The sequence below is a fragment of the Cetorhinus maximus genome, chromosome 6 (assembly GCF_964194155.1).
Source record: "Cetorhinus maximus chromosome 6, sCetMax3.hap1.1, whole genome shotgun sequence".
Lineage (NCBI taxonomy): Eukaryota > Metazoa > Chordata > Chondrichthyes > Lamniformes > Cetorhinidae > Cetorhinus > Cetorhinus maximus.
Window position 1 is genome coordinate 20,731,978 of NC_135884.1, and position 14,745 is coordinate 20,746,722.

The 14,745-nt window shown below is 43.5% G+C and overlaps 1 protein-coding gene across 3 annotated transcripts in view; it reads left to right on the forward strand.

The window, feature by feature from the left end:
* The window catches only part of iars1 (isoleucyl-tRNA synthetase 1), a 189,664-nt gene that overhangs the window by 165,846 nt on the left and 9,073 nt on the right, over positions 1 to 14,745 (forward strand). For all 3 annotated transcript variants that reach the window (XM_078543384.1, XM_078543383.1, XM_078543385.1), the window contains exon 32: positions 2,694 to 2,840. In XM_078543384.1, the coding sequence (XP_078399510.1) occupies positions 2,694 to 2,840 (147 nt within the window). The remainder of the gene's footprint in view (positions 1 to 2,693; positions 2,841 to 14,745) is intronic.

Sequence of the window (14,745 nt, forward strand, 5' to 3'; positions counted from 1 at the left end):
GTCATCGGAGTGCTTCCTGCGTTTTCTGTTTCTATTTCATTATTTATTTCTAAACGTGAATGAGATAAAGACAAGTGCTAATCACTTACACTTGCAAGGCAAGAGAAAGAGAGAGAGAGACCAAGAAACACAGTAGAAAAGGGCAAACAGACAGTTTGAATCAATTCAGAATGCAGATTCATTCTGATTGATCGAACAGGTCAGGCAAATAAATTAGGCCCATTGTTTGTGTGTAGGATAAATGCTACTACTGACTAGTTGAACCAAGCAGCCTCTTCGTGTGTTGTAGTATGTAATACCCATGAGAATTTTTATTTATTTATTCATATACGGGATGTGGGTGTTGCTGGCTAGGCCAGTATTTATTGCTCATTGCTAATTGCTCTTGAGAAGGTGGTGGTGAGCTGCCTTCTTGAACCTCTGCAGTCCCTGTGTTGTAGAAACACCCACAGTTTTGTTGGGAAGAGAGTTCCAGGGTTTTGACCCAGGAACAGTGATATAGTTCCAAGTCAGGATAGTGTGTGACTTTGGAAGGGAACCTGAGGTGATGGTGTTCCCATACATTTGCTGCCCTTATCCTTTTAGGTGGTAGAGGCCATGGGTTTGAAAGGTGATGTCAGAGGATCCTTGGTGAGTTGCTCTGGCACATCTTGTAGATGGTGCACACTTCTGCCACTGTGCACAGATGGTGGAGGGATTGGATGTTGAAGATGGTCAATGGAGTTCCCACCAAGCGGGCTGTTATTGTCTTGTAGTCGAGCTTCTTGCATGTTGTTGGAGCTGCACTCACCCAGGCAAGTGGAGAGCATTCCAGCATTGTTGAAAGCCTTCCAGAAATTGAGTGTCTGATGAAAAAAAATTGATCTTGTGAAGTTGGTTGAAATCAAATGTCATTATTTATGGATGCAACTGTGTCAATTAGTATTTTCAGAGGAATCCTTTTTTTGGTTTACTTCAAACCTGGTAGTGTGTTTTTAAGTTTTTGTATTTCAAAATGTTAGTGTTTTTGTAAATTTTGTGTCTTAGGGGACAAATAAATCCTTATAAACTATCTTTGATAGCCCTATTTATTTACCTGTACATGATGTTTTTATAATCTGTCTCTACTTCCTAAGGCTACAGTTGCCAAGTCCCTTCAGTGATGAATATATTAATGTGAGGGCAATAGTATTTTGAAACTGAAAATTGTGGTGACTCCCTTTCTCGATATTTTTATCACCCTCTAGAAGTTATTTTTCTGCATTTAAAATGATTTGCTGAAGGTTACAAAGATGAAGGCCAGGATTTTCCAGTCCCGCCTGTGGCAGGGATCATTACAGGCGGGACAGAAAACTTGACGGACCAGCCAGAGGTCCATTGACTTTGGGCGGGAATTTCCGGTAAGACCGGAAAATCCCGGCCGAAGTTTGGGGACTGTGTCTTTTTTTTAGGTAAGATGGAGGATGAAGAGGGCCATGTGACCTGCTCTGAATTCTGCTGAGGATAAGCTGGGTGGTTTTACTGTGAAGATGATGCAAGATATTCACACTAGTAAACAATGCAAGTTAACAGTGGAAGTTATCCGACTGAAAAAGGAGCTGAGAATAACTTTGGATTGGTTCATGCAAGTGCCCCCTAAGGGACAGAGTAAAGTATAACTGTGACACGTCATTGTAAAAATTAAATGGGGGATATTTTCTGCAGTTTAGAGTATAATTTGTCCACTGATAGTGTTTAGTCAATTTTGCTTGAAGTTTGTTACAGTAAATGTCTTAAAACTTGAAATTTTACCATGTGACCCTTTCTGCCATTCACTGGACGTTTGAATTTCTTTTAAAAGTTATTTATCTCTGTGGGGATTGTAACAAGAATGAAATTCCACATGCTTACAAGAACTATGCCACCACCATGGCTCTGCGATGTTTGTAAAAATTTATTTTATTCCGGCTCAGGTAAGTACTAAATTACTAAGTACTAAACAAATTGAGATAGAGTTTTATGGCATGGGTTTATAGCATGACTCACTTGAGCTCCTACTCTCAGCTGTGCTTAGTCATTGAAGCAGAGTGTTTTCCCAAAGAACGTGTCTCAGATATCAAGTTATCTTGGACTGCATTCATGAATTTCCTAGCTGACATTTAGTTACCTATTCAGACTTTTGCATACACAATAATGGATAGCACAGGGAATGACACGATTGACAAATTTGAAGCTGTTCGCCACAAAATCGAGATCTTCGTTTTACGGATGTGTTTTTCATTCATTTTGTTTTGTTCCCCAACCATCCTCCTCTGGATTTAAAGTCACACATTTTTCCTCTTCAAAAAAGAATCTGCGGCATGTTATAGCTTCAATTTGCAATTGAGGTACAACATGAGTAATTGTCACGATGGGAAATAACATGCGGCAAAATTCCTTACACTTCAGGATAACTTCTGTTCTTGGATGTGAAAAATTCATGTACAGTCCACTGGAAAATGATTCTTTAATGCCAGTTTTCCCAAATACTGCTTTTTTTCTTAAATTGTTTACAGATTAGGTCATATATTTTTGGACCTCAATTGATAATAAGTCTTCCCCTTAACCACATGCTGGAATGTTACTGATTGGCAACATTGGAGTGAGCTGCAGGATGGAAAAGAAAAGCTGCCATTTTTGAAATGAAGATTAGTGTAAGTGCATCCTGGATGACAAGCTGTGTTTGTCTCTTCCAGAGCTGACAAATGGGACTGACCTGATGAGTCTGAATGGAAAGACTCTCTACGTGACATCTGGAGTTACACCAGCAGGGACTGTTATGAAGACTGATACCCTGCTCTGCCAGTATGTCAACTTGCAGCTGGTGAATGCCATGCCTCAAGGTATGCCTAGAGAGAGTAACGCAATTGTTTTATTTCAATTTGTTCTAAATATTTCACTTTAAATGTAATGAGAATTTTCTCTACACAACATAGAATTTTATTGTTGCAAGTTAACTTGTGGTTTGACGGATTAAACTTTTTGTAAATTTTGTAATTTTTATCTGTATTATGTTGCAACATTTATTTTCAGTTGTACTGTACATACTGGAATAGTAATAATGAGCTTGTGTAAAAGTTGATCCCTGACTTCTGGCCAACAAATCCTAATTTGTTCTACTTACCAACCGCATGTCACCACTCCTGCAGGCTGACTCCTTCCTGTTCGCTGACAGACTCTCTCTCTTTCACTCTTGCTATCACCCTCGCCACTTCCCTCCCCGATTCCTTTGCTCGTTGTTTCCCTGCCCGACTCTCATGCTCGCCGCTTCCCTGCCCGACTCTCATGCTCGCCGCTTCCCTGCCCGACTCTCATGCTCGCCGCTTCCCTGCCCGACTCTCATGCTCGCCGCTTCCCTGCCCGACTCTCATGCTCGCCGCTTCCCTGCCCGACTCTCATGCTCGCCGCTTCCCTGCCCGACTCTCATGCTCGCCGCTTCCCTGCCCGACTCTCATGCTCGCCGCTTCCCTGCCCGACTCTCATGCTCGCCGCTTCCCTGCCCGACTCTCATGCTCGCCGCTTCCCTGCCCGACTCTCATGCTCGCCGCTTCCCTGCCCGACTCTCATGCTCGCCGCTTCCCTGCCCGACTCTCATGCTCGCCGCTTCCCTGCCCGACTCTCATGCTCGCCGCTTTCTCTCCCGAACCCTTACTGTGAATGAGGGCTCAGGACAGGGACAACGAGAGGGAGGAAAGGAGCTGCGAGTGGGAGATCTGGGCAGGGAAGCAGTGAGAGAGAGAGTAGGTGAACAGGAGAATGTCTCGGAGCGCAAGAGGCTGCTCCAAAATGGCTCTGATTGGGTTAAGCACACTCCATCGGCCCTGGTGCGCAATGACGCGAAAACGAATGTCCCGAATCTAAGCGTGTATACGGGGCCCATTATTTCCACAATGCTAAAGTGAAATGATGCTGAATGATTTCAGCCCGTCGAAAATATTATTTGTGTATAAGTCGACCCCCTACTTTTTGCCTAAAAATTTTATCTCAAAAACTCGACTTTTACACGAGTATATATGGCATGTCATTAATTGAGTGGAGGAACCAAGATGAATTTTCAAAAGATATTTAAAACGTTCTCATTTGCTCTAATTTCTTTCATTAGATTTTCCCTAATTAGCTTATATTTCCCTAATTCTTCATTGTTAGTTTACTCAGTTTTCCCTCACTTTCTATTCATATGTTCCCTACCTTGTCATTTGTGATTTGATACTCTAGTTGAAATTTTTGTGATTAGAAATAGAGTCCAAGTGTCATTCAGAAATTTGTGTATATGTAGATGTGACCGATAAATGTATACTAGTTTGACATTTTATGCGTTTTAAGTATTTAACAGTGATTCCCCACCCAACACTCATGTCCTAGGCTTCTGCACCATTCTATTCTTACTATTTGCTAATCTCTCAATCTATTCTGCATTTACTAAGTACCTTGTCTCTTACTTTGCCTCATCCCATCTGTTGCTGAAATCTCACCTGTATCTTTTTTACATTAAGATTTTACTATTTCAGTAGTCTGTAGTATGGCTTTCCACCTCCATCCACCATTAAAGTTAGAATATGTGGAGACAGGGTACTAGTACCAGAGTGGCTAGCAAGCTGACTAGAAAACAGAAAACTGAGGGGTTAAAGGTATTTTGTCAGGTTGGCAAATAGTGGAAAATGGTGTTAAACAAGGTTGGGTTCTGGGACCAGTGTTATTCGCTATTTACATCAATGATTTGGTCTCTGGATTCAGAAGTACAATTTAAAGTTTGCAGATGGCATCAAGTTGGGGAGTGTATTTCATACAGAGGAGGACTGTGACAAACTGTATAGGAAGGCATTAATAAACTTGAAGAATAGGTGTGTAATTGGCAAATGAACTTCAGTATAGATAAGTGCAGTATACATTTTGGTGTAAAGAGAATAAGGAGACCGCATACTTGTTGAAAATTAAGTGTCTAAATGCAATAGAGGAACAGAAGGATCTGGGAGTTCGGATACACAACTCGCTAAAAGTAGCAACATAAGTTAAAAAGGCCATTTTTAAAAAGTGAGCAAAGCACTGGAGCTTGTTTCTAGAGGAATCGAATTGAAAAGCAGAGAAATTAGGTTACTTATATAGAACCTAGTTCTGTGAACAGTTCTGTTCTATATTATAAAAGGGATGCAGAGGAACCAGAGAAGGTACAACAAAGATTTACTAGAATGATACCAGAACTGAGAGACTATACCTATCAGGAAAGATTGAAAAGGCTGATCTCTGTGGGAAAGAGAAAACTGGGGGTGACCTGATGGAGGTTTTCAACATTATGAAAGGGCTTGATAGAGTAAACATAGGGAAGATATTTTGCATTTAATTCTTTGCCACATCAAGAATGTCACAAAGCTGGAAAATTGTAATTGGTCAATGATGCAAGGACGAATAATTTCTAAGGCTGCTGTAATTGAGTGCGCACGTGGTATCTGCCATGTGATACATTATGCATTTTTTGGAAGCTGAAGTGCCGACTTTAGGAATAATCCAATGGTGCTCAGTAAAACTTGTTAGGAGAATAATTTATTTATAGTTTTCAGGAAAAATAAGTAGGTTAAAAAGATAACTGAGAGCGCTTGGAGGAAAATGTATGAAAACTGATATGATGGAGTCCCTAATGAAGTCCTGGATATAGATGCAGTTACTAATTCTTTCACATCAAATTTTTGTGGGAGGAGGATAATGTATATGGCTATATCCAAATTCTGTAACTCATAATGATGTATAATTCAAAGATTAATTTTAATATACATTTTGATGTGCTATAAATTGGCGTGATCTAATTTGTGTCAAACACTAAAACTTTGCTGGTGAACTAGGTACAACAAGTAGCCTTGATTTGAAAAAGGTTTAGTTGTATGGAGCTCTAAAGTATGATTCAGATTGCTGCTGCTACACATTGTTTCTAGTAGTGACAAATTTCTCATTTAATAACTTTTTTCTTGTTTTGTAATCTTGAGGTAAGCTTCTTTGACAAAACTTCTAAAGTAGTCAAAGAAGGATATTGTGATATTTGGAGAGCTCTGTTAGCTTTTAGTTTAGACCTGGGTTGCAACTGAAATGGACCCTAGGAATGTTTACTGAGTCTTTGCAGATAACACTAATGTTTCCGTTGATGTAGCCTTGACAGGACAAAATTTATCATCAGAGGCCTTGCAGTAGATTCCTTGCCTTCCATCTAGTCTGTGTGTCATATGGGAGACCTGAAGAAGTGAATAGAAAAATTAAAAATAATTTTAAAGCAAAAACAGTCCAGATGGAATGCTGTAAAATAAGATCTGCTGTAGTGAGATGGGTTTTTAAATTAGAAGTCTGCAACACCAAATAGAAAGTTGTGGATGTGTGGGGAACATGGATCTGCCCTGTTTCAGTTTACAATATTTCTAAATTATATACGCTTTAGGTTAAATCCTAGCAAAATCAACACTCTTGGGTTCCGAAGAAGAGTCATATTGGACTCAACTCTGTTTCTCTCTCCACAGATGTTGCCAGACCTGCTCAGTTTTTCCAGCACTTACTGTTTTTACTTCAAGACTCCTGGGATTATATTATTTAAATGGCAGCTATGGTCTGATAATTGCCGTTAAGTTTTCTTTTGTGCTTTTGGTGCACATATGACCAGATATCCCAAATGATTTCATAGAATCATAGAAATGGTTACATCACAGGAGGACACCATTTCACCTGTTGTCCGGGATTTCCCGTGCCCACTGGCATCAGGCGTGTTCGATGGCGTGAACGGACAATACGGGCCGCATTTCCCGCCATCAGACTTTGGGAACCTCATTGTAATACATCTGCATATCATTATTGGACGACTGCGCACGTTGTACAATCTCCTTGTTAAAGCTGACCATGGAGCAGTCACTGGTGGAGGCACTCACAGCCCCTTGCAATGTCATCATCCTGGTTTGGACCAGCCTCCCCGATGGTTCAAGCTAACAGTGCAGCCTTGCAGTGTGGGTTAGGAGAATGCCTGCGCCTGAGCTGAGAGCACAGCATGCAGAAAGCGAAGACGACGGAGGAGAGAGCGACTGGGGCTCCTGGCTGCGCAGAGGGAGGAGCAGCACCCTCAGGAAGAAGGGGTGGCTGGGGCTTCCGCACATGCTGCCGATGATCCACAGCGAGCCGTTGCTAGTTGGCGCTTAGAGACACCCAGGGTCTATAGACGCCAGCTTTCATTCCTGCAGATGACCGAGAACCTGTGTCGCCGAAGACTGCGCATGTCTAGGGAACTGGTTCCTCACATCTGCCACCTGCTGCAGGATTTGGCACCATGGGCACATGGAAGGCACGTACCAGTGGCCGTGATAGTGACAGCGGTGCTCAATTTCTATGGCAGTGGCTCCTTTCAGGGCTCCACAGGTGACCTCTGTGGGATATCACAAGCCTCCACCCACAAATGCATCCATAAGCTCGTGGATGCCATCTTCGCGAGAGCACACAAGTTTGTGCATATTGCCCAGGACCAGGACAGCCAGGGTGCAAGAGCGATTGGATTTGCCCAGATCTCGGGTTTCCTACAGGTGCAGGATGCCATCGACTGCACTCATGTGGCGCTCAGATCTCCATCGCAATATGCGGTCAATTACATCAACCGTAAGGGATTCCATTTGCTGAATGTGCAGCTGGTGTGCGACCATCAGAAACGCATTCTGCAGGTCTGCGCACGGTTTCCAGGGAGTGTGCATGACTCCTACATTCTCAGTCGGTCACAGATCCCTGCAGTCTTCCAGGGTCCACAGAAGCTGCAGGGATGGCTCCTTATGGACAAGGGCTACCTGCAGAGGACGTGGCTGATGATACCCGTGCGGCAGTCTCAGACTGCAACAGAGCAAGGCTATAATGAGGCTTTTGCTGCAACTTGCAACTAGGTTGAGCAGACCATCGGGATGCTGAAGATAAGGTTCCAGTGCCTGGACCAATTTGGTGGAGCCTGCAATACAGTCCATAGAGGGTGTCATGCATCGTCTTTGTCTGCTATGCCCCATACAACCTGGTGCTGCAACGGGGATAGGAGCTGGCTGAGGTGGAGATGGAGGTGTCCTCAGATGAGGTGGACACTGACAGGGATGAGGGTGCGGAGGTCATTGAAGGTGGCAATGAGGCTCATGCACTGGCCAGATGAGGCAGGCACCTCTTAGCTGCTAGATTTGTGGAGGATGATGACGGCATGCAGTGAGGAGACCCCATAGATCCTCACATTGCATCTATGAACGTTTGACTCCAGTCTGGCTTATGGCAGCGCACATACCCTCTGTGATAATGCTTCTGTCATGGAGACACAGTGGAGGCCCTAATAGTCAGTCAATTTCAGGAGGATGATGACGACACGCAGTGAGGACACTCCATAGATCTTCACATGGCCCCTGAGAATGCCTGACTCCTGTCTGACTGAGGGCAGCTGGCTTGTGCCCTGTGATCAGGGTCATATCACAGAGACACAGCCATGAAACTTTAGAAGCACCTGATCATTTGCCTGCCTTCAGCACCTGACCCCTTCAGGAGCACAGCGTTACTGGTCACAGATGATGAAGAGAGGGGGCCAGCCCGACCTTATAAGTGCTGAGAGCACATCGACAGAATGAGAGAACTCTGTGACACCTGCCCATTACATTCTGGCAGCTATGACAAGCACCGTCGAGGTGCAGGCATCAGTAATATGTCCAAGGAGAGTGAGGCCGGACCATCACTTTGGCCTGAAGGCTGCTTAGACCACAGCGGGGCTCTAGACTGAGACACCTGCCTTTATCTTGCGCAGAAAGGTTTCACATCTGTGACACGAAGACTGCTCATCAGAACAAGGAGCCATAGGCAGGGAGACATTCCTGGGAGTTTATTCCGCGGCTACGTTCGCGGCCGGGTGTCCCTGGAGAGGGAGCACGCGGTGTCTGCCGGCACTCTCGAGGCCTTCCGTGCCCGGTGGGCGCCGCGGGGACTGAGGTGGTTTGTTGACCCCTTTAATCACATTTTGGTTTAATGTTTGTAAGTTTCCTTTAAACTTTGTCCTTGGTTTTACAGCTGACCTGACTTAGGGGCTGTGCTTGATTTATCCCTTATTTTATTAATTTGGTTTAATTGGTTGACTCTAAAAGAGTTACATCTTCTTAACTTTCCTAACCCTGCCGCTACGTCTCGGTGCTCCCCAGACATCCACAGCGGAGGTGGAGGCAGCCTGCTGACTGCAACGCCCTGCCTGTGATGACCTTGGCGGCGTCCTCTGGAGGGCCAAGACCTGGAGGTCCCCGGCCTGCTTTCGGGGGCCTGCTGTGTGGCAATGGCACCCTCCTCAGCCTGTGGAGCTGGAGCTGCTGAGGTCACAGGAAGAGGGGATTCGGATGGTCCAGACACACTCGGAGTCACCTGGATGGATGGCCCTGGGGGAGACACCTGCTTAACCTTCTCCCTATGGGTGCCCAAGGGCCCCAGGCTGACTCCTTGAAGAGAAGGGGTAGCTGGAGTGAGACGGAGCTGCCCTGCACCCCCCTTGCATACACACTGTTGGATGCCAATTCTGGCATCAGCGATGGTGTTGAGCCGGCGTAGCAGTGCGGGAGCGACATCCTGGACCAAAGTCTCCATGGTGGCTGACCTCCTACTAGTGTTGACCTCAGTGTGTTGGCATGCCGGTGCTATCACCTCAGCCTGAAGGGGGACGGACTTCTCCATCGTGTCTTGCATTCTGAGGAGTGCAGCAGACATCCCTTCCTGATATTCCCGAGCTTGCTTTTGCAGTTACAGCAACTGTGACATGACTGATTCCAGAGGCCCGTCATCTGACTCAGACTCAGTAAATTTCTGGCCTCCTCTGAGTGCTGGACACCTGGGAAGTCCATTCCTTCACCTGCTATGGATCAGACAGTCCGATGTTCTGGTCAGATTGCGAACCCGAGGCTATTCTAAAGCTAGGTCCGAGGTGTGTGCCTCTGCGCTGGTGGAGGGTGTCGGTGAGCACTATGATGGGACTTCAAAGAGGGTGCCTTCAGATTCCTCTTCAGAGGTTCTTTCGGGGCTTGATTGGAGGCCGAGGGTCGTGGACTCAGTCGGCTGTTTCCCAAATGTGCCTGCGGAAGCAAGGGGAGATAGTGCATGGCAGTGGGCTGTGAAACCGGACACATCACTCACAGAATGGTTGTCTGATGGATGTTGCACTGTTGGACCCTCATTTGCTAGAGCACCACCGACCTCACCATCAGCACAGGACCGGTCCAGATCGTCGCCGGCCAGCTGGATGGCTCTGTTTTCAAAGTCCGTGAGGACCTTGATCTCGGGCATTCCTCCACTGGTCTGCGACCTCTCCCTTTTGTTGTGTGCCAGCTTGTCCTGCACAAGAAATGAAATGGAGAGAGTATAAGCAGGACACCTGCCAGGCCAGATGATAAGTATGCCTGGCATGTGTGGGTGGTGAGTGATCCCATGGACGGGATGAGGGTGTGTGTGAGAGGGTGAATGGTAATGTCCCTTGAACTGGCAGTGAGAGAGATCCCTGTGAATGTGTGATGGATTTGAGAGTGTGTGAGTTGAGAGTGTGAGAAGAGTGACTTACCCTGGCGGTACAGAGGAGATCATTCATCCTCTTGTGGCACTGGGTGCCTGTCCTCTTTTCAAGGCATTGGCACTGACCACCACTGCCACCGTCTTCCGAGCCTGGTTGGCCATGTTGTTGCCCATCCTGCTGCCAGAGCGGGGGTAGAGGACATCGCAGCGGGCCTACACGGTATCCAAAAGGCGCTCGAGGGACGTGGCACTGAATCTCGGGGCTGCAGTCTTTTTGCCTTTCGTGGACATCTCTCCTGCAGCAGTCGTGGGTTGGAAGCACTGAGATGTGTGAGCGTAGCTGGACTTTAAATATGATGCCCGGCGTGATGAAGCGGCGAGGTGATGGCGTGGTGGGTGAATGAGAGCCTGCCTGCCATGGAAACGGCCTGTTTCCTGGGAATACATAAGTAATGCAGCGGGTTTGGGGCGATACAGCATAAAAACCCACCATCGCGGACGGTGGGTAAAACGTCATTTTACCTGCTAGCCACTGCACCTAGTGTAAATCTGGGACAATTCCACCCATTGAATCTGTGCCAGCTCTCTGCAAGAGTAGTTTAGCTAGTTGCATTTTCCAGCTGTTCCCTGTTTTCCTGCAGAGTGTATTTTTCTCTTTGGGTGCAAGTCCAATTTCCTTTTACAAGTCATGAATCTGCCTTTGCCACCCTCCTTGGTAGTGCATTCCAGGTCCTAGCCACGCTGCAAGTTTTTCCTCATGTTGCCATGGCTTCTCTTGCCAGTCAACTTAGATCTTTGTCCTTTGGCTCTTGACCCTCCTACCAATGGGAACAATTTCTCTCTTTCTGCTCTGTCTGGACCCTCATGATTTTGAACACCTTTATCAAATCCCCTCTCTACCTTCTCTTGAAAGGAAAACAACCCCGGATTCTCCAATATATACATGTGACTCAAGTCCCTCATCCCTGGAACCATTCTCGTAAATCTTTTCTGCAATTTGTTCCTGTAAGTTTATCCATTCAAAGGACTGTGATTTGAAGTTTTACAGAACAGTTAAATGTTGCAGCAAATGAACATTTTAAATGATTTATTGGTTATGTGTGACATAAACCTTAATGTTCATTATATTAATTGAAGTTAAAATTTTTCATTGCATACAAAATGGATTGGATGTGAACCCACTGAATGGATTATCTACTCTGTATATGTGCTGATTTAAACTAAATTGTACTTTATTAAATTGCTGTATTTGTAAACCCAGTGCTCTGTTACTCAGAAGCTGGATTTCTTTGCATCATTCTGAATTTACATATTTTAAAAAATGATGCAGCAATAAATAAGTACAATTGGTGTCAATAGTCAGTTTTATTTTTGCCATAACTGCAGTAAAGTGCTGTTCACTTTTTTTTTTACAAAAATGCTTTATATTTCATCTGATGGCTATTAATTAGGATGTTAGAATTAAAAGCCTCCACAGTTCAATGCATATGTTCACTATATAAAAAATACTCATTTGCTAATTCTTTTTAAAAAAAATGGTTTATGTTTTTACCCCTGAACTTCATTTTGAGGGCTGTGTTACCATTGCTAGTGAGAATCGTTGGTGTTCCCCATTATCACTAATTTGCAAGTAACAATGATTTCCATTCTCTCGCACTTCTAATTACAACTCAAGACACACTCATTTGATCCAGTATGTTTCTTTATCTCCAGTTTCTTTACCTTACTGAATTTCCTGTCTTGTAGTAGTTTCAAGGATTCTGAATATCATCTTGTACCACACCCAGAAGGCTATTCTTAATGTGTGAATCGCTGTTGATTTTTAAGATAAAGTCCAATCCTTTATTCACCCAACATTATGTACAACACTTTTTCTCATGGGCGACTAGCTAACCAAACAGTAGTAACCTTGCTTAATTGGGACTAAAGCCAGTTCTAGTAGATCTGCTGACATCCTGGATGAGATTAGCATCCATTATGTTTCTTGTGGAAATTGTACTTTAGTATTTAAGAAAAAATACATTTCAATTTTTAGTACTGAATTTGCAGCAAAATTCTGTGCTCCATATTCATACAACCCATGTCGATATCTGATAAATTCACAACTAAAAATTCAGTCTAGTCTCATGAAGGTTTGCATCATTTTATAGGGGATTTTCCAAAAATAGAAATTAATACTCAATGGTGTGCTGTGGAATACACAATTTCACCATTATGATAAAGAAATTTAATTTTGTAACTTTTGCCATGAGAGAGTTATGTTGTCCTCCACACTCTTGATAGAAATATAGGAATAATTGATATCTGGTAATAAATTGAAAGCATGAATGCAAATGAACAGTTTTGACAGTGTAAACAATGCAAAGAAATCCAAGAAATTTTCGTGTTGGGACATCTGCTCAATTGAATTTGTATCATAGATTTATTTTAAGAAGTGAGTCCATAGGAGGAAACATGCAGTTTAGGGTTTCTGGATCCAGAATTTCATGCAATAATTATGTGCATCAGGAATTTGGACGCAATGATCAGCATCCTGTCGCCACCGGAATTTCTGGTATGCACACCCCCTCCCTCACCAAAAGTTTTGTGGTGAGCATGCTCAACTTTAAAGTTGAATTCAATGCCTGTTAGCTTATTCTGTTTCCCTTATTACATTGTGTTGTGTAAAAAGACTTGAATGTTGCTGAAATGATTCATAAAATTTATTGCATTTGTATACCTACAGATCTGACAATTAGTGTTAAGAACTGTAGATTGAGCATCCTGGCAGTTGATTTATTGGGGGATAAGCTGTAGAGTATATCTTACTGTGTACTGCAACAATCCTGAAGTATTCTTTGCACAATGTTTATTGACCCACAAACCAGAACAGTGAACTATCGTAAGACCGTAGAACAATAGTAGGGTCCTATGTTGCAACATATCTTTAAATCATGCCACTGTTCATTTTAACACTCTGTTCTGTTGCACGTTAACAAGATAATTGTAAAGGTTTAGAAAAGCTTTCAATGTGTTTACATATTTTTAAGAATATGTATCTGGAAAAAAGTATAAGAGTATTTCACTTTGCTCCAACCAATTTTAGCAAGCCCCTCATAAAACAAATTATAGTCATTTAATTAATCTTAACTTACCTGTTTAAAATGTTGTACTGTCACCTCTGAAAAACGTACGATGCAGGAACAAACATTTAATGCGTAAAATAACCTACTGTTCTGGAAACTACGGAATATCTCAAGTTTATGCTAGATGCTGCAACATTCAATTGTTTATTTGTGCAGTTTTAGAACCTTCAGCATCCTGGCAGCGTTGAACTGTATGATCTATTTGGATATTTGCTCACCACTTCTGAGTATGCCACATTTTGAAAACCATTGTAACTAGGGAACAATCTTAAATTTTGGTGTTACATGGCCTTTGAAGTACATACTAATGATGAAAGTGAATTCACTGTGTTCCAATATATTCTGTTCGTTCTTTGAGTTATGCCACCCACATGGTGATCTCTCATGTCACGTTTTCAATAGTCCTGTGTACTGGTATAATTTAAATGTTTTAATGAAAAATACAGTTTCCAGTTCTGTCATAAGATCATAAGAAATAGGAACAGGAGTAGACCATTCAGCCCATCGAGCCTGCTCCACGATTCAGTAGATCATGGTTATTCAGGAATAGGCCATTCAGCCCATTGAGCCTGCTCCACGATTCAATAGATCATGGCTAATCTGATTGTGGCCTTAACTCCACTTTCCTGTCTGTCCCCCATAACCCTTGACTCCCTTGTCGATCAAGAATCTGTCCAACTGAGCTTCAAGTCTATTTAGTAACTCAGCCCCCACTGCTCTCTTGGGTAGACAATTCCAAAGACTAAAAATCCTCTGAGAGAAGAAATTCTTCCTCATCTCCACCTTGAATGGGATATGCCTTATTTTGAAACTGAGTCCCCTAGTTCTAGACTTCCCCAGACGGGGAAACATCCTCTCAGCATCTATCCTGTCAAGCCCCCTCAGAATTTTTCATGTTTCAGTAAGATCACCTCTCATTCTTCTAAACTTCAATGATTATAGGCCAATCAGCTCAACCTTTCCTCATAAGACAACCCCTTCATCCCAGATATAAGCCTAGTGAACGTTCTCTGAACTGATTCCAATGCAAGTATATTCCTCCTTAAATAAGACGACCAAAACTGTAGACAGTACTCTAGTTGCAGTCTCACCAATGCCCTGTACAGTTGTA